The 20,558-nt window shown below is 39.0% G+C and overlaps 2 protein-coding genes across 8 annotated transcripts in view; one reads left to right on the forward strand and one right to left on the reverse strand.

Moving 5' to 3' along the window:
• dbn1 (drebrin 1) overlaps window positions 1–9,830 on the forward strand; it is an 81,083-nt gene extending 71,253 nt beyond the window's left edge. For 5 of the 6 annotated variants that reach the window (XM_082141304.1, XM_082141302.1, XM_082141305.1 and 2 more), the window contains 4 exons: window positions 3,188–3,280; window positions 5,368–5,804; window positions 5,999–6,104; window positions 6,997–9,830. In XM_082141304.1, the coding sequence (XP_081997430.1) occupies window positions 3,188–3,280; window positions 5,368–5,804; window positions 5,999–6,104; window positions 6,997–7,049 (689 nt within the window). In that variant the 3' untranslated portion in view covers window positions 7,050–9,830. Of the gene's footprint in view, window positions 1–3,172; window positions 3,281–5,367; window positions 5,805–5,998; window positions 6,105–6,996 lie in introns of all 6 variants that reach the window. The other variant, XM_082141306.1, reaches the window with a different exon arrangement.
• Window positions 9,831–10,135: 305 nt separating this feature from the next.
• Window positions 10,136–19,805, reverse strand: prr7 (proline rich 7 (synaptic)). 2 transcript variants are annotated; one of them, XM_082141453.1, is made up of 3 exons: window positions 19,543–19,805; window positions 17,394–18,208; window positions 10,136–13,602 (listed from the first exon to the last, which is right to left on the reverse strand). In XM_082141453.1, the coding sequence occupies exons 2-3, from the start codon at window positions 17,692–17,694 to the stop codon at window positions 13,166–13,168; spliced, it is 738 nt and encodes a 245-aa protein (XP_081997579.1). In that variant the 5' UTR covers window positions 17,695–18,208; window positions 19,543–19,805; the 3' UTR covers window positions 10,136–13,165. The 2 variants fall into 2 exon arrangements, with proteins under 2 accessions (XP_081997579.1, XP_081997580.1); XM_082141454.1 differs by having other exon boundaries at window positions 10,136–13,599; window positions 19,543–19,801.
• Window positions 19,806–20,558: the final 753 nt, after the last annotated feature.

Consider the following 20,558-nt stretch of genomic DNA (forward strand, 5'->3'; position numbering starts at 1 on the left):
TTATAACGAGCTGCTTGGATTTGTCTTTTATGATCACTGCTGAGAATGGAGATTAATATCGCTGAATCAAGGCTTGAATTTGGGTCTGTTCCTCGCAATCGTATTGATTCTGAAGATTGGATAACAGCGCACAAATAAAATTGATTACTTTTTGTGAATTTATGTTGCATTTTTGGTGTATTTTATGGTTCCACCAGCACTGATCCTATTCAGTCAAAGCATAGGACTATACTAAGAAAAAAACTTTTGTATCCAACGACAAACAAAACAAATATTACATGATAAATAGTGGTTAAACGATTACAGAAATGTTATTAATTTTAAGATCTTAAAGTAGTCTGGCTATCACCAGACCAAGCTCAATCTTTTAAGATTGAACATTGGTCTGGAGAGTCTGCTCTGTATTTTCTACTGCACAAGAGGCGTGATCAACGGGCATAGTTCAAATTACTCTGTACGCAATTGGATAGTCCTTCAACCAAATCAGACCAGGTGACTTTGGAGAGCTACGCAAAAACTCCAGGCAGGAAATGTGTAACCAAACGTTTGCAGAAGCAGCAATGGAATCGAACGATTTTTGCAGGTTATGCAAAAAAAACATGAAAGTTTGTGGTATTTACACCCACTTGAGCGATTTATTTGCTAAAAAGAAGCCATTGAGCATCGTCGAGAGGTTAAAATAATTGGACAGAGCCGTAACAGCTCTGGGATTGGATTGGATTAAACCCGCCAGGTGGATAAGCCAGTTTGTGATTGGTTCCCACAAATTTGTAAAGGAAGCAGCAGAGATAAATGTACAGGTTTTCAGCCTGAGCTGCAGGGCGAAATCAAATCGCCGGCAGATCAGGCTGGATTTACCCAGTCTAGTCTTAAAGTGTAGTCTTGTTTAATATTATGTAATTCATCGAAACAAGTCTGCAGCGGAAGTCACACAGAACAGAGTGAAATGTTATCATTTCATATTAAGTAGATGAGTAAACTGCGCTTAATAAATGCGACTAACATAATGGCGTCCTGATGATGACAGACCCACAACAGTCAGGTCCTCAAATCTGTAAAGTAACCATCTCCCGTCCTGTATGTCCCATCTCAAGTAACCTGCTGTAGCCTACTAGCTAACTGTACTACGGCCTTCTCAGTGTCACAATCCATTTCTTTCTCAAGACGTCTATTTGATCCACATTGCCATCTTCTCTGGATCCATAGTCAGTTTATGTGTTCTATACTTGTTGTCCTTTGACTTTGTATTTTGCACAGGAAACATTTAGCATGTGTTATTTTGAAGCTAAGCCATGGACGTTTGGAGGACTGAGACAAACTGATTCTTTTGGTTAGGGAGATCTGGTTGAATCTCACCAATGTTACTCCCCTCATGTCCCCCTTCCTCTCCTCCCATGCTCTTTCTGACGGATAACCGGTGGCCCTGCCTGCGCTCCCTTTCGTCCTGTTGACCTGTGAGTGTACGCCACGCTGCACCGCATGTGATTGTGGTCTCTGAGCCCTTGGGCTTGCGCTCCGTGGACCTTGTGTGACTGTACTGTTGTGGAGCCGACCTTGTGGTGTGTTCAAGTATAAAGTTAAATAGCAACACGAGGACAAATGTCGCCCGTGAGGACTAAACACTGGGTCTGTACTAAGACCCAATATAGAGAGTTTATGTAGAGTGATACTATGGTTTTCTCTTACAGAAATGGGTGAATTTGAATTGTGTCACTTGGCATGTGCAAGCAGTTTTTACAATGGTCATTGTGGTTTCACGAGTTGTGTCTGTTATATGTCGTGTGAGGTCTTCACTAAAGCTGTATCGTATTAATCACCAAAATTTGCTTCTCAGTGTTTTTGTTGCATTTCAAATTGGTGACTTCCATATGAAATATTTCCCAGCTATCAGGGAATGTTCTCAGAACGTTCTGACAAAGTTATGAACAAGCATTCTTTCTAGTAACATTAATATAATGTTCATTCAAAGTTATATGGTCTTTAACACTGTTCTCAAAACGTTAGCAGCACAAAAACATTGTTTATATGTTGTTCATGGATTTTTTCCCCTGAAACAATTTAGTTGGATGTTCATCAACATTTTTTTAATGCTAATACTTGTTTTAGATTGTTCAAAGAACATTTCAAAAGTAACATAATGTTTGCAAAATGAGCAAATGGAAGGTTTCCTTAACTTTTACATAAGTTTATTATTATTATTATTATTTTTATGTTCTTAGAACATATTTTTGTTAGCTGGGTTCATAGTTCAGAGGTTGCTCTTTCAGAGCTCAGGAGACATGACTTTTCAGAATGTTTTTTCAAAAGTAATTTTGTCTCAAATTTATGAAACAGAAATAAATGAGATGATTGTTGATCATTTGATCTTGAATAAATTTGATTACTGTTTGAAATCTCTGCAACCCTGAGCACAATTTGTGATATTTTACTGTATATATTTGACTATATTTGCCCAGACAGCAACATAGTGTCGGCCCAGATCTGGGCCACATCTGGTACATGTGGATTCAAAGCGTACCAAATGTGGGCCGGATCTGTGCCGACACTATGTTGCTGTCTGGGGAGATAGTAAAATTGTTTTAATTTGTTGTCGATTAAATATCATTACTGTCCAGGAGAAATAATTGAGATTTTAAAGAGAACTCATCTTTGATTGTTCTTTCCAGTGGGTTGTTATCATTATTAAGATATTTCCTAAAAATTGCATGAACAAGTCAAATAGATTCTAGATCTGTTCTGCATTATTACATTGTAATTTTAAAATCTTGTCTTATATTGACCACCTGTCACTTATAAAAAAATATTTTTTAACCTGACAGCTTGCTTTAGCTGTTTTGAGTATAAGACATTTTTTTAATAAAACATCATTCTTGAGTGCATGTTCAGAAAACGACATGCATTTGTAAATTTGTGAACTCATTTTCTGTGCTGCACACTGTGTTGTGTCTTCATGGTCACAGCGGCATGTCTGTGTTTTAATGTCGCAGTCGTTGATGAGAACGCTGTGGACGATTCACTTTTTGACAGACAAAACACTGCTTGCTGTTGTTTGGCATTGATAGCAATCCTTTCAGACTGTTTGTAAATTTTGTCATCTGTGTTGTGATTGATATTTTGTCTGGCATGTGTTGCTTGAGATCATCAAACATTTACCTTCTTTTTGATGTCTCAGATGACTCTACCGAAGGAATCCTCGAGCGCAGCATGACCACTGGATGCACTCCCATCCCTAAAATCGCCATTCAGGAGGAAAAAGATGACTTCTTTCGAAAGGAGTTTGGTAAGGCCTTAAAAACAAGGGAACTCTTTTTGATATTCATATAGGGCCAGATTTACTAACAGCTTGCTCCAGTGCAAACCCTCTTTTGGCGATAAAAAAACGACTGTCCGGATTTACTAAAGACATGCAGTTAAAAATTTGCCGTGGACAGATTTTTTTGCGGCTGACCTTATTGCATATGCATTTGTAAGAGTTTCCCTTTCAGACGCAACATTTATGGGTATTTAAATGAATCATGCAAGGTGATTTACTAAAGTTTGCGCTAGTCAATTTACTGGTATTTGCACCATTATTTACCACCCCAAAAAAAGCATGTCTTAAACCAGACGCTAATTTGGCTTCTCTTGGTAGATTGTGTCGGTCATTATGGAAATGATCCGGCTGCGTCTGTGTTTTTTTATGTGCACTTCTTCAGTAGATCACATGCAGAACTTTCCACTCCCATCTCCCATTTTTGGGGGAATTGCACTAATGCTTATTTACCCTGTTTAGTAAATCTGGCGCTTAGTATCATCTTTTTTTATCCTTTTGTTGTATTTTACATGCGGGTTTATGGCGCGTCAGTACACCACAGAAGTTGAGCCTTTTGGAGACAGAAATAAAATGATCAACAGACCTTTAATATATAAAGCAGCAGTGCTATTTTAAATAATAAAAGTTTAGATCCCAAAAAAATAATCTCCCACCATGTCCTCCAGAAAACTAGTTAATAAGTCAGCAAAGACTGTTTGGGATGTAAAATGTTGAATCTCATCAGCTCAAGAAGTTAAGACAGATGGGAGGCTGTTATTGCTCCCACAGAATTATCTAGCGCATGCAGACCGGCCCCTGTGATGCAGCCTGGGGCTCTTTTGTTTGTCCAGGTTGTGTTTGCCTTCACAGCTGACTGACTTTCTCAGCTCTTGCGTGTCCACGCTGACTGCACTGAGTATGCTCAAGAAAAGCACTTCACTGGGGCGCAATTTACTCATAATCAGAACAGGAAGAAAACTTTTTGGTTACACTTTATTTTAAGGTGTCTTTGTTACAGTGTAATTATACATTTAAGTACTGAGTAAAATTAAGTAACTACATGTACTTACTCTAGGGTTAGGATTAGGGTTTGGTTTGGTTTAGTTTAGGGTTAGTTGCATTGTTCACAATTTATAGTAACTGCATGTAACACTTTTTAGGTACCATAACCATAAATAAGTGTAAATAGGCAATTGTATATTAGAACTGCATAATTAATTACATATTATGTGGGGTTATGAAAACCTTTATATATTGTAAAAGGGTGCAAATGGGCAGTTGTTGCCTAAATATCTGATTTGACCCTTAAAAATGACTTTTGTTGGCTTCACTCAATATTGACAGATTGATTTCAAATACTTTATCACATGAAATATTTTCAGATTACCCAACTCTCTGATGCCAAGAAACCCCAAATATACCTCAAATATTTAATTTTTACATATAAGGACCGACTTTCGGTGAATTTTAACCAGATTTGACATTATTATAATGTCATAAATAGATTTTCAAAATACGTTATTACAATATTATCTGTAATATTATCTGTAGATTAAAATAATACATTTTCTTTAGAAGGCAAACTGCAACAGTAAACATTTAAATTCTGTAAATGTTTTACACTTTTTTTTCTTCTCTGAAATGTTAGGCCCCTGGTGTAATGCATTGTAGGTTTCATAGAAAGTGTTATTGCAGTTCTCTCCAAATAAATTGTTTATAACATGAACATAATAGTCAAGTCACCTTTATTTATATAGCACTTTATACTGTAAAGATTGTTTCAATGCAGCTTTACAGTGATAACAGGAAAACGATGCATTTTGGGCTGTTGTTCAGCTGAAATCAGATCAGTGTTGATTCAGTCCCGTTGTAAAGATCATCAATTATTAAATTAGTTCATTTCATATATAAAGCAGTAAAAAATGATCATCGTCCAGCTCAGTTCGGTTCTCATACTACAGCGTCAGTGCAGTCAGATATTAAGTGTCCCCAACAAAGCAAGCCAGAGGCGACAGTGGTAATATAGTTCTATATGTTCATGAGTGTTTCCTAAATGTCCTTTTCCCTCCCTCAAGCCTTTGACACTCCCAAGCAAACTCCAGTGCAGGAATCCGGCTTCAGCAAGACCTCTCCGAGTGTCTCCCCCCAGCCCCGCAGCACAGATGACACCCTGTTAGACTTGTGGGACAGCAGCCCAGCGCCAGCCTCGGCCCCCTCCCAGACCCCCGCCCACATCATGGACCTGATGGAGGACACCCCGGAGCCCCATCGCCCTGGCTCCTCCCCTGCTCTCCCGCAGCCGCTCATGAGCTTCGATGAGGTGCCCGACACCCCCTACTGCACCGGCCCCGAAGACGAGCCCTCCAGCCTGGTGGACGTGTCGGGACCCCACCAGATGACCCTGAGTTACCAGCAGGCCCTCCAGCACGCGTCCGGCTCCGACAGCCAGGACCTGGATGACGGACAGCTGCTGCTGACCAATGGAGACTCGCTGCTTAAAGAAGGGACCCAGGTCTGTTAAAACAGCCTATCAATCTTCTAAATGTTTTATTTCCTTATGCATGATATTTATTTTGCCACTAGGTGGCAGCATATACTTTCTATATTTGACATTATCATAATGCCAAAGACACATATTCAGGACTCTATGCTTGCATGGAGCTTTATATGTTTACATATAGCCATCATATGTTTGCATTTATGCAGGCGAGTGAAGGCTACTTCAGCCAATCACAGGAGGAGGATTTCGCCCAGTCAGAAGACTGCACTGCAAAAGTCAACCCAACACCAGTTTTTTATAACAAACCACCAGGTGAGATCGCCACAGATTGAAGCACATCAAATGGTTTAATGAACGCAATTCTTGTTTCTGTTTTGATGGGAAACAGGAAGTTTGGGTGGGACATAATGAAGGGCTCGTTTCTTTTTTTTTTTAAAGTAGCCAATAACCTTTAGTTCACATTTACATTCAACTGATAATCAAATATAAATGGTATTTACAGTTAATGGGGAGGACAGTTATCATTTTAAAGAGATTTCCTGGACAAATGTTTGTATCATTGTTATTTTAGTATCCCTTGAGTCCCTATTATTGTTTTATGTTTATATTTTCTGTTTTCATTATTTTACAATGTTGTTGTGTTTTTGTCATTTTTTTATAAAAAATATGTCTCTATAGTTTTTATTTTTTTATTTCAGTTTAAGTTTTAGTTATTGTAGTATTAAACTACTGTAAATGAAAATGAGAAACTAGCTGAAATGTTTTTTAAAATATTTTATTTCAGTTAATGTTTATTTTAAGTAACAACAAAAATTCAGCACTTCATGTAAAAATGACATTGACACGGCACCATAACGGTGTGTATATGTATGTGTGTGTGTGTGTGTAGTATATATATATATATATATATACAGTGTATATATAGTTTCATTTAAAGGTCATTTTATTTTAAACAAAAGTTTTTTTTTTATGGTTTTAGTTAACTATAAAAGGCCTGGTTTGTCTACACCCCCTTAGTACATGAGGGGACATTAATATTTTTGGTCCATTTTTCAAAAAGAGAAAAACTGTCCATTTTGCATGTGTGCGGGGCTGTTCGCTGTGTTACAGCAACACTAATTTCTTAATTGTCTGTCGTTACGGTACATCCCACCGTAAAAAAAAACATCCTAATATAAGGTGTTTGTCTTATTGTCTTCTGCAGAAATCGACATTACGTGCTGGGATACAGACCCCGTGATGGAAGATGATGATTAGGAGCGACCGAGGGAAACCGAGGCGACGCCTCGACGAAAACTGATTTTACAACAGTTACTGAAGTCTTGCATCAAAATGTTTTAGAGAAAAAAACAACAACAATGTTAGCCACAGAAGGACTCGGGTTATTGTTAAAGATGCCAGTGGGTATGAGCGCTTTCGGTTCGTGTATGTGAGTGAGAGTGTGTTTATTATTTATTTCGATCTCTTTTTTTTTCTTTTTGCTATGCAGAGTATAGCACAGTGCGTCTCTAGCGCTCACCTGTGTTGTATGGATCCCTGTGCCTAACAGGTGTGTGTAGTAGCAGATTAGATTCCGTTTTAGTTTCTATCTCCTTAATCAACGCCGAGCTTAGGTCTGCTCAGCGCTTCAATCAAATTCCCCACAATCCTAGTTGCTTAGTTAAATCACTTGTGTTTGAGTGTTATGCCCACAGGGGTCTTTGCTTTGATGACTCAATCGGTCAGGGACGCTCGAACCCTCACCCCTCGTCCAAGCAAAGGCATGTCAGAACTCGATTTTAGCTTCAGTTGAGTCAGTCGTATTTAGCAAACGGAAAATGAAGGGGGTTTATATGTGATTATGAAACAATTTTGTGTTGTGCCAATTATTTTGAGTATGACGTGTCGGTGTAACGGCCTTTTAGGACTTTAGCGCCAGGTGGCATATGTATATTTTGACTACATATGAGACAATGTGTATAAACAATGGCTGAAACTGACGTTTGGTTTTTTTTATGAACAACTGCAATAGAGCTTTGATTTGTTGAGAAACTTAGGCAATAACAATTGTAGTGAACTCCTTTGGGAATTGTTTTAGTTATATATGCGGTAGTGTGTGCACATAAACTGTATGCGTGTACATCTAGTTTAAAGATAAAGGGAGAAGAGAGTCCCTTATTATTGGGGAGGTTCAGGCCTGAAAGATATTCTACATAAGTACGCAAGCGTCGACGCCAATGCAAGCTCGCAGTCCCAGATGTTAGCATGCGGCCTTACTGTGGCGTTAACAGACCTCAGTACTTAAAAGGATAGTTCAGACAAAAACTCGACCTTGTGTCGCTTCAAATCTATGTGACTTTTTCTTCTGTGGAGCATTAAAGAAGATATTTTGTTTTATGTCCAAACAGTGGAACAAGCTGTTTGGTTACCAACATTCTTCAAAATATACAGAGCCCCTAAGGGGACATGGTGGTGAAAACAAAATATATGATATGGGAGGAAAAATAATAAGTCAATGGTTTTGCGTGCACTCGCAAAACCTTTGCAAAATGTCTGCGTTCGCTCGCAAAACGCAAAGTTTCTTGGGGGAACGCAAACATTAGCGAGAGAACGCAAAAGCATTGGCAAATAATTTGTTCTCCCATCTCATATGTTTTTTTCTTCACCTTGTCCTTTTAGGGTGTCCGTAAATAATATTATCTTTTGTGTTTGTTTTACAGAAGAAATAAAGTCATACAGGCAACTACGACATGCAGATGTCGTAAATGATAGAATTTTAATTTTTGGGTGAACTATCCCTTTAAGAAGCCAAAATAATTCCCTTCACATTGCTATTTTCCAAGTAAACATGCTTACCAGGATTCAGTGTCTTACAGAGGATGATTTATGCTGATGTTGGCTATAGCGCCCCTTGAGGCTGAATTGCATTCTTTTAACATATTTTAGCGAATGAAACCGAAGCATTTGTGTTTGTGTACTTGCGTAGAGTATGGCCTTGACCTTAATTTATCGTGGATGTGATTTGGAACCTTTTAGTTCTACGCTCCAAGGGAAGGAAACTCATAATAATTACACACTTCAAACCCTGGTACCCCCATTATTGAAATACCGTACAATAATATTTTTTTTGCTTGTTAAAAATGCTTTATCCAGGACTCCGTTTCAGAGTGATGTTACCCTTATGGACGTCTACACATTTTTTTTTACCTACAATTATTACAACCCAATCAAATTTGGATTTTGTAACTGACTTTTACTCAAGGACTAGTGCAGGGACACATGGCCTTGCTCAAGGGCAGAATGGTGAGAGGTTATCTCACTAACTCAACACTGACTCAAACTGTAATCTTTGCTGTACCAGCCCACATCCTTAACTGCCAAGTTATCACCACCCACTGTCTTCCTCATACTTTTAGTCATTTTGAAAAGCCATATCACAACATCTTGGCTTTACATTACAAACCTTTTTTTTTTTTTTTTGAGTGGAAAGGCGAGCAATAAGACTAAACCAATAGTATTGTTCTGTAAATAGCTTTAATTTTGTTCTCATGTAAAATGTACTTCAATAACTAACATGTATTGATTCACCACTCATGAAAACCGTGGGGTGGCGTACGTTTGGATTGGGTTTCTTGCATTTCTTTGGTGAGAGAGAAAACATGGTTTCTCAGTATGAAACCTAATAGGAAGTAACCCGCATCTTTAACAGTAACTTAGCCCCTTTTAAAACGACTTCCGTGTATTCCTGTTCACCCTCCAACCTCCTTAGTAGTGATTATTATTCTCTTTCTCCCTCAAACTACTAGGAGACTACTACTACTACTACCACCACTACTATTATTACTATTACTACTGCTGTTCTACTACAGTAATTTCTTCTTTGCCCCTGAAGCAAGGCTTAGCGACTCCTGAAAGTTCTTTTTTTAATTATTTTTTTCTATCTCTTCCTTTTTTTCCCGTCCGCTTCTCACACGCTGTTTTTGAAACAAGCACAAGATCTTTTGTGACATGCTATGTGCTTATGTATGTTAATAAAAGACTTTAAAATCCTTCAGAAAACTTGTGTACTTTCACGTTTTTCTGTCTGCAACCAACTGGACACAGAAATGTTTAAACAGTGTCCTATAACTTGAGACTTTGCACCTCCCTTAAACGCATACCTTGGGTCATTAGTGACCCGGGACGTCATTCACTACCCTCCTCATCATTCATTTTTTCAAGTTAGACATCAACCTTCTTAGTATTCCTTAATTCATTATACACAATATAACAAGAATAATAATTAAAAAAAAATTACAAAAGAATGCCTGTTTTCCAATTCATTTTTTTGAATCACAACAATAATTGAATCTTTGATGACTGAATTAAGTGCAATTAACCTTTATTCCACAAGGTGGCAATGTCTGATACACAATGATGGTTTCACTCATAGTAAAGCAGGCAGAAAACAAAAGAATAGAACGTATCATCAGCAAATCTTGAAATGGCTCAGCGATTTACTTCAGGAGTAAATACTGAACACAATCAAATTTTAGTGTCACTGGTGGATCTGGTGAAGAAGCTGCGAGCGATCAAAATATTGATTTTTAAGGCGGTGAAAACGATAGCTTTGAGAATATGGTTGGGATCGCAAATATGATGCTGAATGTACTGAGAAAAAGAGCTCTGACGAGGACGGTGATGGTATAAAACATCTGCTCTAACTGAACCTTTCCAAGCTCCAAAAGGTAACAAAATATACTTTATTTTATTCTTCTGTAATAGTTACTCTAATATCAGGAGAGTTCTATACTACAGCAGCAGTTAGAGATCCATCCGTGTTAGACATAGATCCGGGTTGCTTAAGACCCGAATATGTAATAATGATTGGTGAAACATTCATGAATTTAAGGTTTAATCAAATACGTTAGGCATTCACTGGCGCTGTTTGTGTATCGTCTAAATTTTCAGAAACGAACCGAAAATCCTCAAATGAACATTGAAATATATAGCAGCTGTGAATTAGTACAGCTCTGATTATTGTGTCCGCACACGCAAGCACACTTTGCAGGCTACATGAACATTGCATGATACACTTTCACAGTTTGCCATTCACAGTTCAAGTGACAAGAAAGAAAATGCGCTATAGAAAATCTGGAGTGTAAATCTAGTGTGAAATAGGAACAAAATTGGGCCTAAATTGAGACTCTTGCCAGATCAAAAGAGATTTACTCAACATAAACCCTTTGGATTGATGCACCAGAGCCTCTTGATGACGGCTTTCATTGAAAATGGCATAAACGGGGTACATTTGGTACATAATATGTCTCGTACACTGTATGCTAATTTGCAGTCCACAGTCCACTTATCATAGTGGATGTGAGAAGGCTGTGTACCAGAGCAGTGACGGTACTGCTCACTTCATCTATGCAAACAGATTCACACGGCTCTGCTACGGTCGCATAGCAACACATTGCTGGCAGAGAGAAGGTAGTTTACATCTCTGTCTTTAGCTTCGGTTGTGATGTAACTGAATATATAAAACAGAGAGGGAAAAGCATATACAGTCATTTTAATACTTCCCAAAAGAATAATCAAACCTTTCCCATTGATTAATTTGAGGGCTGTAGTCACGTTGAATGCCGTAACTTGCTGTAAGAGGGTGCTTTTGAAATGACATTAAGGTGCAGTAAATTTCATTGATTGTCTTTGTACAATTTTGTATTTTGGTCTGTGCAGAATATGGATATTTCCCCTGAATTGATCAATATTTGGCATTTAAGGTTAGTTCTAGTTGTCATTTTTTCAGGACATTCTTATTTTTATTTAAAAAAGAGAATATGGTGTACTTTTTGAGAAAGTATTTTTCCTCCTCAACCTTTTCAAAAGAATTCATTTGTGATCCCACCTTCATTCTGTCATTTAAATAACAAGAAGCAGCGCTTGATTTACAACATTTGACATGGGCATCGTTTTATCTTTGTAGGGATAAGTAATAAATATATTCTTTATTTAATTGCATTATATAATTTCTGCACAGGTTATAATGAAGGAAGGAACACTGCCTCATAAACCAAGTCTTTATAATGTGGGTTGTGGGAAGTGCTTTTCCTTTATGCTTTTGTTATTTTCAGGCACTCTAGTAATGGCTGCGCAATTAAAAAAAAAGGATGAAGCAAAGACATCACTATGATGTAGTAAAAGCATTGTGTGCCCACTTACACTGTAATTGCTTTCTCACATTTCCAAAATAGAGCTTATTTTAATCAAATGTCATTTGAAAGCATCCAGCACATGCATGAAAGCAGTGTTATACGCTGGGAAACTGACAAAGACAGCCATTAAATGGATTTGAGGTAGAATCGTTTAAGGGCACGGAAACATACGTAAGAGAAATGATGGCAGTAAAAGGGAAAAATATTTGAAATCAAGCATTTTCACAATGCAGCAATCACCACATTGATTACGAAAGAATACAAACAGCCTAGCAAAAATGTATGCGGTTTGTTAAATAAATGCCGGAAATCCCACATGTGGCTGCAACAACAGCAGGAAGTACCGTGGGCAACATGGTGATGCTTGAAAATGTTGACAAATCCCATTCGCAGGTCATTACAAACAAGGTGCTATCATCAATCTGAGGAGCACTTCAGGAGGATGGATTTAATATATATATATTTTTAAATCATTATTCATACAGAGATTCAGAATCTGTAAAAAAAGAGAATGGTACTGCTGACATATCATTAAAGGCAGTTTCTCAGTGTACCCGCATGGTAATGTATTAAAAGCTGTGAGAGACAACTTTCTCCAATGGAAACTACAGACATCTTTCCAAAAATTGCAACTCCTCAGGCAACAACTTACTTTGGAGGAACAATTTGAGAATACTTTGAAGCTTTTCCACCCCCAAAGTTCAGACTCCTTCCCGAGAAAGGAACTGGCACAGAATCCAGAAAGAGATGCCAGGTATTGTTTTCCAGTTTATGAAACAACATTTTGTACAGCTGAGCAGCATTGTGTAGCTACAATACGGAGCAACCACTGTCATTTCGCTATGTCGCACTTCTGCGTTTTACCCTGTTTCACAAAGTCAGGGTTTGAAACGTCATTTGTATTATATCAGTGAGCCGCAGATGAGAGAGGACGTGAGGGGCGAGGTGTTGGTGGGCTACAGACAGCTCCTGGGAGCCATGGCAACAGCGTTCACATAATAGCTGCTGCTCTGCATCAGCCGAAGATGCCACGGAGAGCAAAGAGGACGAGAGAGAGAAGCGAGTGTGATGGATCTGCAAATTAACCCCTGAACAAAGCTGATTCAACCGATTCTGCCCCCAAAAGACAGCAATCGAAACGCCTCTGGCAGTTCTTCAGACCACATATGACTCAGCATTGTGAGGTCTATTTTTGTGGGCTCATACCGCTGTGCTTCGACCCAAAAGGGGAAAGGCGGTGGGCAAACCATAGTGTTGATCCAGACTGCGGAGTCCCCGCAAGCCCAAGTCTGTGTGAGTCCGGCCCTCGCGAGGCATGGTGGTGATGGCAGAGGCCTGGGGCTCGACTGGCAGGTTGTTGTGGTTGAGGTCCATGGTGGACAGGAGGTGCCCCAGCGAGTCCCAGCGTCTGGCCGAAGGTAGGCGTATGAGGGACGAGTAGCCACGTTCGGGAAACACGGTCACGGGGGCCATCTTGCTGGTCTCAGACTCTTGGTGCTCCCTGGAGGACCTGGTTGTAGGTTTGGTGTAAGTTCCTCCCCTGGGGTCCGACAGAACTTCACTGTAAGGGGGCGGTGGGTCCTCCATCAATACGGCCTCTTCGTAGCATGGAGGTTTTCCAAAGACATCTGTGTCTGCTGAGAAAAGCCAAATGGTTCAACAAGGAACAGAAAGAACACTGCAAGCTGCACCAAACATGCAAGGTTTTAGTTGCTTATAATCACTGTTGCCTCATGACCCCAAAATATTGTGGGCCTTTCTTTTTCCAAGTCAGCCCAGACATCATTAAACATACATAATCACATGATTTATCAGATAAAAAAAAAAACTCTGCACTAAGTTATCAGAGGACATTAAACAACATAAATAAGGGCTTGGTATATTTTATCAGGGGAGGGTAGAAAAACTGAAGCTTTTATCATTTCCTCCAACGTCACCTCTCACTCTAAGATGAAAGCTAGGATAGATTTTATTTTGTGAAAAGAAGTTATAACCAGCATATTGAGGTCGGAGATAAGACTGTTTGCTGTTTGACTAGGCAGTGTTTTCCCTCTATCATTAGTGCTTTTACTAGAATGGAAGATGAAAGCTAACCGGAAAAAGTCATAGAGGCTAGCAGTGCTAAGAGGCAGCACTTATTAGTTATCATGTTTTCTGATATAGGATTGCAGCTAATGGAGGCAGTGCTTCTTAAACTGCACTTTTAACCCACATTGTTGAGAAAACCTTTTTTCATTTTCTCAAGACAATGTGAGTGGTGCTTGCCCATCCAAGGAGTGGTTGCAAGGGGATTGCTAGGGTGTTCTGGGTGGCTGTACATGTCGAAAAACTCTAAAAACTGGAATACATTACATGATTTTTGCCCCTATTTGCAGTTTAGACACAAGTCAGAGCCAGTCTGCATATTTTTGTATGTTAAAATTAAAAGATTTTGCAGAAAATCACGTAGTATGATGAACATGGACTGTGATTTTTTTTTTTGCTTCAGACTATGAATCCGTCCAGTCGGAGGAGATCAAACATATTTGATATTTTAAAGGGTCAGTTCACCCAAAAATGATGTCATTAATTACTCACGCTCATGTCGTTCCAAACCCGTAAGACATTCATTCATCTTTGGAACTCAAATGAAAATAATGAAGTGTGAGAGCTTTCTGTTCCTCCATTGACAGTCTACGCAACTGCCACTTTCAAGCCCCAGAAAGGTAGTAAAGACATCTTAGTAAAGACAAAGTAATCCATGTTACTCCAGTGGTTTAACCTCGACTTTATGAAGAGACGCGAGTGCTTTGTTTGTGCAAAAAAACATGATTTACCACTTTATTTACAAAATATGAATCCCCCAACCCACGTTCATGTAACAATGTCCACTCTCACACTTACATATAATTAGATAGAGTAAAGATGCGTATTTGGCGTGCTGTCCGGGGGAGGGCTCCAAGCTCAGAATTTGGCCCGAACCCAGAGTACTCCTCCCGGTAGGAATAGTTAGAACTAAAAGTGTGGAGAAGGGGTGGTGGAGAGAAGCTGATAAACTGCCAACGAACAGAGGTAAGTCTGCTGTATATATACCTCTTATCATTAATTGGATTGATTAACTGAATGCTCTCCACTCGTGTTAATTATGTTAATTATCTGAACATGCTCCTCTTGAACTTTGTTAATAAAACATCATGCATTGTGGTGCTCTCGTGAACGCTCGTTGGAGATAAACATTTTCCAAACAAAGTGGTAAATTATGTTTTTTTTCTTTTTTTGCCCAAAAAGAATTCATAAAATTGAGGTTAAACCACTTGGGTCACATGGATTACTTTTATGATGTCTTTACTACCTTTCTGGGGCTTGAAAGTGGTAGTTGCGTAGCTGTCAATGGAGAGACATAAAGCTCTCAGATTTCATTAAAAATTATTAAATTTTTATAGTTGTGTATTGTATTCCAGCCTTAGGTCTCAATCATATTCTGATACCTAGATATGGCCATCCATCTATCTATTCTTCAAAAAGCTTGTCCTATGTAGGGTCGCAAGTAGATATGGCCAGTCCAGGCTAGCTGAATGATTTAAAATAACATTCATGTCTATGTATTTACTAAAGAAATAGTTGTGTTTGTCTTAGCAAGCACCATTAAATAGTTCATATGGTGGGTCAATTCCAGACATCCTATAGTTTCAGGTCTGTTCACAACATCATCTAAAACTGTATTTTTCTTCAATTCATCTAGCAGAATTTAGTATTGACCTGTAGAAGAGGTCCGTTATGAAGGGGTCAGGCACATGTCAATGATTATACACCCCCACCCCTCTTAAAACTGTCCCTGCTGGTGAAGCTATTCAAGGACAGTGTTACGGCAGATAAGTCATTTGATGGTGACTCTAGCTTGAAACTTATACTTCTCATTAAATACAATCTTTGGGGAAAGTTTACTTGATTAAAAACTTTTTTTTTTTTTTTAAAGACCATTTTCTCATTTGGTGCTCAATGCGTCACAGGGGACATGATGAGTCTGTTGTTGTAAAGTGATACAAAGTCCCTTTAAAGAGCAGAATTCTTTCCGTCTCTTACTCTTTTATGAGCTGACTTATTACTCAGGCCCTGTTTCAATGTGTGGTCATCCATCCCGTGTGTTTGGCACAGGTTTAAAGGGACATTCTTTGCCCATGGCTGGGGATCCACCATCTCTGGCAGCCAAAGCACATGATTATCCCGGCTCTAGCTGCTGCTAGCTCAGTGCTGTACTCGTCTGCCTACACAACACCCCCACAAGACTCACTGTTACCATGTCATACATGAAAGAATGCAGCTCGGGCTGCCAACACTGTGTGAGGAGTCAAGGTTTTCAGTTGTACAGCCCTTAGGAGATGGACAATCTTTGTTGATTGGTAAACAGTGTTAAAACACAACATGCTTAAAGTATTAATAAAAGGTAATAAAGGAGTAGCGTCCTCTGCTTGGTTATTGGATTATGCAGATTGCTATTTGAAAGATGATACTTCTAATTGGAAATGGTAAGATCATCAAGACAATTACTGACACTGTCTTGACAACCCTGCTGAAAAATGTCATGTCTGTTCAGGCTGGTTTATGATGATATTGTGCTGGTCTAGCAGGTGGACCAGTATAATCATTCTGTTCTCAAGGAAAACGGAGCTGGTGTAGCCAGCCATTCCGGCTTCCCATGCTGGTTTCAGCATGCAAAACTTGCCTTGTGCAGGTGACCAGCAATGCTGTGTTTTTCAGCAGGGAAGTTTAAAAAGTTGTTTGGTTTGAAAGTTGTGAAGGCATTGTGTACTTGAAATGCTTCAAATTCTAGCTTATATAGCATTAGTGTTGAAGTGGAAGTCTATAGGAATTTTATAGGAAATGTCTGATTAGTAGTCAGGCTAAAGGACTGTGCTGAGTTTAGTGGATGTAGTTTAGAACCTCTAGGAGGGGTAAGAGTCAGAAAGGTGAAAGGTGTTTAACATACCTGTAACGTCGAAACTTGTTAAAGTCAATAAAATTACAAAATATATTCTCATAGATTAATAACTAAGAGATATTAAACATTAGAAGGAAAGGGTGAAAGAACGATTTGAAAATTGACCAAGGTCACATTAAATTATATGAAGTGGTATTTGCAATTAACCAGGTAGCTGGAGAAGGACATTTCGAAACATTTAGTCATTTCAAAGGTCTAGTCCTTTTTTGAGTTTTATTTTGCTAATATTCTGCTAAGAGTTGTTAAAAGACTTGGTCTAAAAGTCAAAAAAAAAATTTTCATTGGGATTTTTAAGTCATGGCTCTTTGTAAAGAAACGATTTTCTTCCAACAGTGTGGGTGGATGAATGAATGTAGTAGCTTCTACATGCCTCCTCAATCAAAATAGTCCCCATAGCCCTGATAGCAGACAAAACTGCATTGGATGATTGAGCTTGTTTGAACATCCTACCTTCAGAGACAGTCCAGTTTGCTTGAGGGAGAGTGTGTGTAACAGGCAGCTGTGGAGACATCATTTGAAGTGGAAGGCAGAACTGAGGGGGTTCTCTAGGAGGGTATCCTCCTCCGGTGCAGTCCAGAGGCTCCATCTCCAGTGCCCGCAGGCACTGTTCCCTCAGTCTCTCGTCACGCCGCAGCTTCAGCTTGCGCTGGGCGAAGCTGCAAAAGCAGCAAAGCATGACAATGAGAGCCCAGATCAGCCAGAAGCCGGCAAAGCATGCCAAAAATGTATAGGTCCCCTGCGACATCACCATGATGATCACCTTGATAAAGTTTGTGCCCTCCAGGATCCAGTGGGAAGATTTAAAGTCTTAAGGAGACCTGCTGGTTGAGTCGTAGAGTTCACGCACCAAGTCTCAAAGCACACGAACAGACCATAGCTATCATATTTCTATGAATCCTGTTGTTTAAAACCATTACGAGTCTATCCAAGTGTTTGCTGAGCTCATTTTTTTCAAAGTTAACCGACGGAAAGGTTTCCCACTGACCGGAGGTCAAAGAAAGTGACCTGATTTCACTTGAAGCACATTCCACGAAAACGCAAGATGTCCGAAATATTGCAAAAGAGAAACTGTAGGGGCACGTTCCGAAGGTCCTCCAGGGGCCCTTTCCCTAGAAGAAATGAATATCTGCAGATGCTCTTTTCCTGACAGCTGGTGCAATGAGGGAATGCTAACGTCTCACAGTGCCTGGGTCTCCTCCTGTGTTGTGATCCTCCGCTGAGCAGATCAGGGCTCTTTAGATCTCCAGAGGACACCAGCAGTCACGCTGCTCAACAAAGGGAAAGAACATAGAAGGGGGCAACCGTCATAAGTTATGAACTTGTCATATTTTCAAAACACAGACCCTTAATATTTCACACACAATGGCCCATTTCTTAATTAACCTCAGCTGTTCAAGCACAACTCACACAATGACTTTAGGGGGTAAGTATCAATTTCATACATTAAGAGAGTACGCATAGTTTTACAGAAAGATTGTAAAGAAATGGTGTCAACAGAGTAAGTTTTCATTCACTAATGTATTTTGAAAATTAATGATGGCTTTCAACATGGCACCCCTTCAGCTGTTAATGACAGCTCTCGACTGCCGACAAATAAAAATGCCATTTTATAACTAAGATTGAGACAACTTATGTAACCAGTTCTGAGATGATCTAGTAAAAGCTTTATTTCCTACACACATTTACATCTCTATCCGAGATCTTGCTGACCTTGAGGAAGCAGAATAATTCTTTGTCCTGTGTCATTATCACTGATGGCATCTGATGTTCCCATCTGAATGTGGTCATCCATTTCCGATTGCTTATACACACTGCCTTAAAAACGATTTCAGCTATGTCATTTTTTGGAGGACATGACCTATAGATTACCTGAGGAACTACCAGAGCTGCTTTACACTGGGGACAATTCCATGCAAATATTGGTCAATAAATAATGGTTCCCCCAATTCTGATCAAGTGGTTACATTCGGTTTTGTTTAACATACATTGATAGTCATTCAGTTTATAGGAATGGTCAGAGAACACTGGCTCTCATTATATGAATGAGAAGGAAGCTGTCATCACCTCTTACTTAACTGAGGAAGAAATATGACTTTGCTGATGCCCCCTATTAACAAATTGTCATTGATATAAAGAATATTGCATATGTTTCATACAAAAAATATATAAAAAAATCTGTTATCACATAACTAAGAAACATTTTTACAAATAAAATAAGGTCTGTGTTGTTTTTCTATAATTACAACACAGTTTTCAGTGTTTGGTAAGCTATAATATGTCCATGTCCAATCATCACAATAAATGAATAAAGCCATAAATAAACATTAATATAGCAGTGATGATATGCAGCCTCTCAGGTGGGTGATATTTGTGGAGAAATGTGCGCAATTGGTAATGACTGATGAACACCACATTTTATATTACAAAGAGTAAACTACAACATGCAAGGACTTGACAATCTTCACTTGTGAACGCCCGTATCACTAGATAGCTTTTATTAGGCGTATACTACATTTTTATACTACATTTAACCACCTATGTGTGTTCGTAATTTTCAAATAGAAACAAATACGCTGCTTTAAGCTCGTAGGCTACTTACATGATAAGCGTCTTCCAGTCACGATGTTTCAGACGCGTGACACCTTTTCAATGGTCGGGACGTGATTCAATCCATATAAAGTTGCGGTAGTTGTCAGCGGCACATAATGTTAATAGCAGACTTGTCGTTACATGCGTGTGTTTTTTAGTGTCTTCACTAATGTTTACCTGGATAAACAGAAAGCGTTTGGTGTTCCGCCTCATTCCTTGGTCGTGATGCGCGCGATTGTTAATGGACACCTGTAATTGACGCGCGCGCGTCATGAAACACCCACAACGGCACTCCGCGCGAGATGCGCTGCTGCTTTCACGAGGGCTCTCTATATCAAATTGAGAATAACGGTTCTCTAAACAATCTGACATGCTCGCTCCTCCTTTTTAACTGTTTGTAGAACAAAGTGACTGAAGTGGCACGGTTTTGTCTGAATGGGATTATTTGTTGTGTCTGTATCGGTCATGTTTATGATGTGGTTGTGATTGTTTGGTTAAATGAAGTCTAAACGTCAGAACTTCAGTAATGATAACAATAATCTCTTCGGTTTGTTTCACAAATGCTTCTCACTGGATGGAAAGGTTCGTTGATATGACTATTTAAGATGCACTCAATTATTTTACACATACAAAAAAAAGTTTCACATAAAAAAATCTAAAGCACCTTTGAGAAATACAATTAAAATGATGTGCACTCACATAAAATGAAGACTCACTCAAGACACGAAGAATCAGTCGATTAAGAATGTACAAGTGCCGAGTATAGTGATGGCTATATGCTTATTCCTCTTGTGCTGATTGGTTGGATTATGTGAACATGTTGCTTCTGAACTTTGTTAAATAAAATTCATTACAAGCATGCTTAAGAATCCACTGCAAGTAATGTTCTAAGAACATATTGCATAACAGAACATACTCAAGGACATTCTGTATTGGAGAGAACATGGTCGAGAACATTTTGATTGAAAAAAACATGCTCAAGAACATTTTGTGTAGAGTGCAACAGTGGCCTTGATTCCATAAGAA

This window comes from Leuciscus leuciscus (genome assembly GCF_965113295.1).
Source record: "Leuciscus leuciscus genome assembly, chromosome: 16".
In the NCBI taxonomy this organism is placed as follows: Eukaryota; Metazoa; Chordata; class Actinopteri; order Cypriniformes; family Leuciscidae; genus Leuciscus; species Leuciscus leuciscus.

Coding starts and splice junctions, on each gene's coding strand:
- prr7 (XM_082141453.1), bottom strand. CDS start 17,694: ATGGTGATGTCGCAGGGGACCTATACATTTTTGGCATGCTTTGCCGGC. Junction 13,603..17,393: donor AAACTGGACTGTCTCTGAAG/GTAGGATGTTCA, acceptor GGCTTTTCTCAG/CAGACACAGATGTCTTTGGA.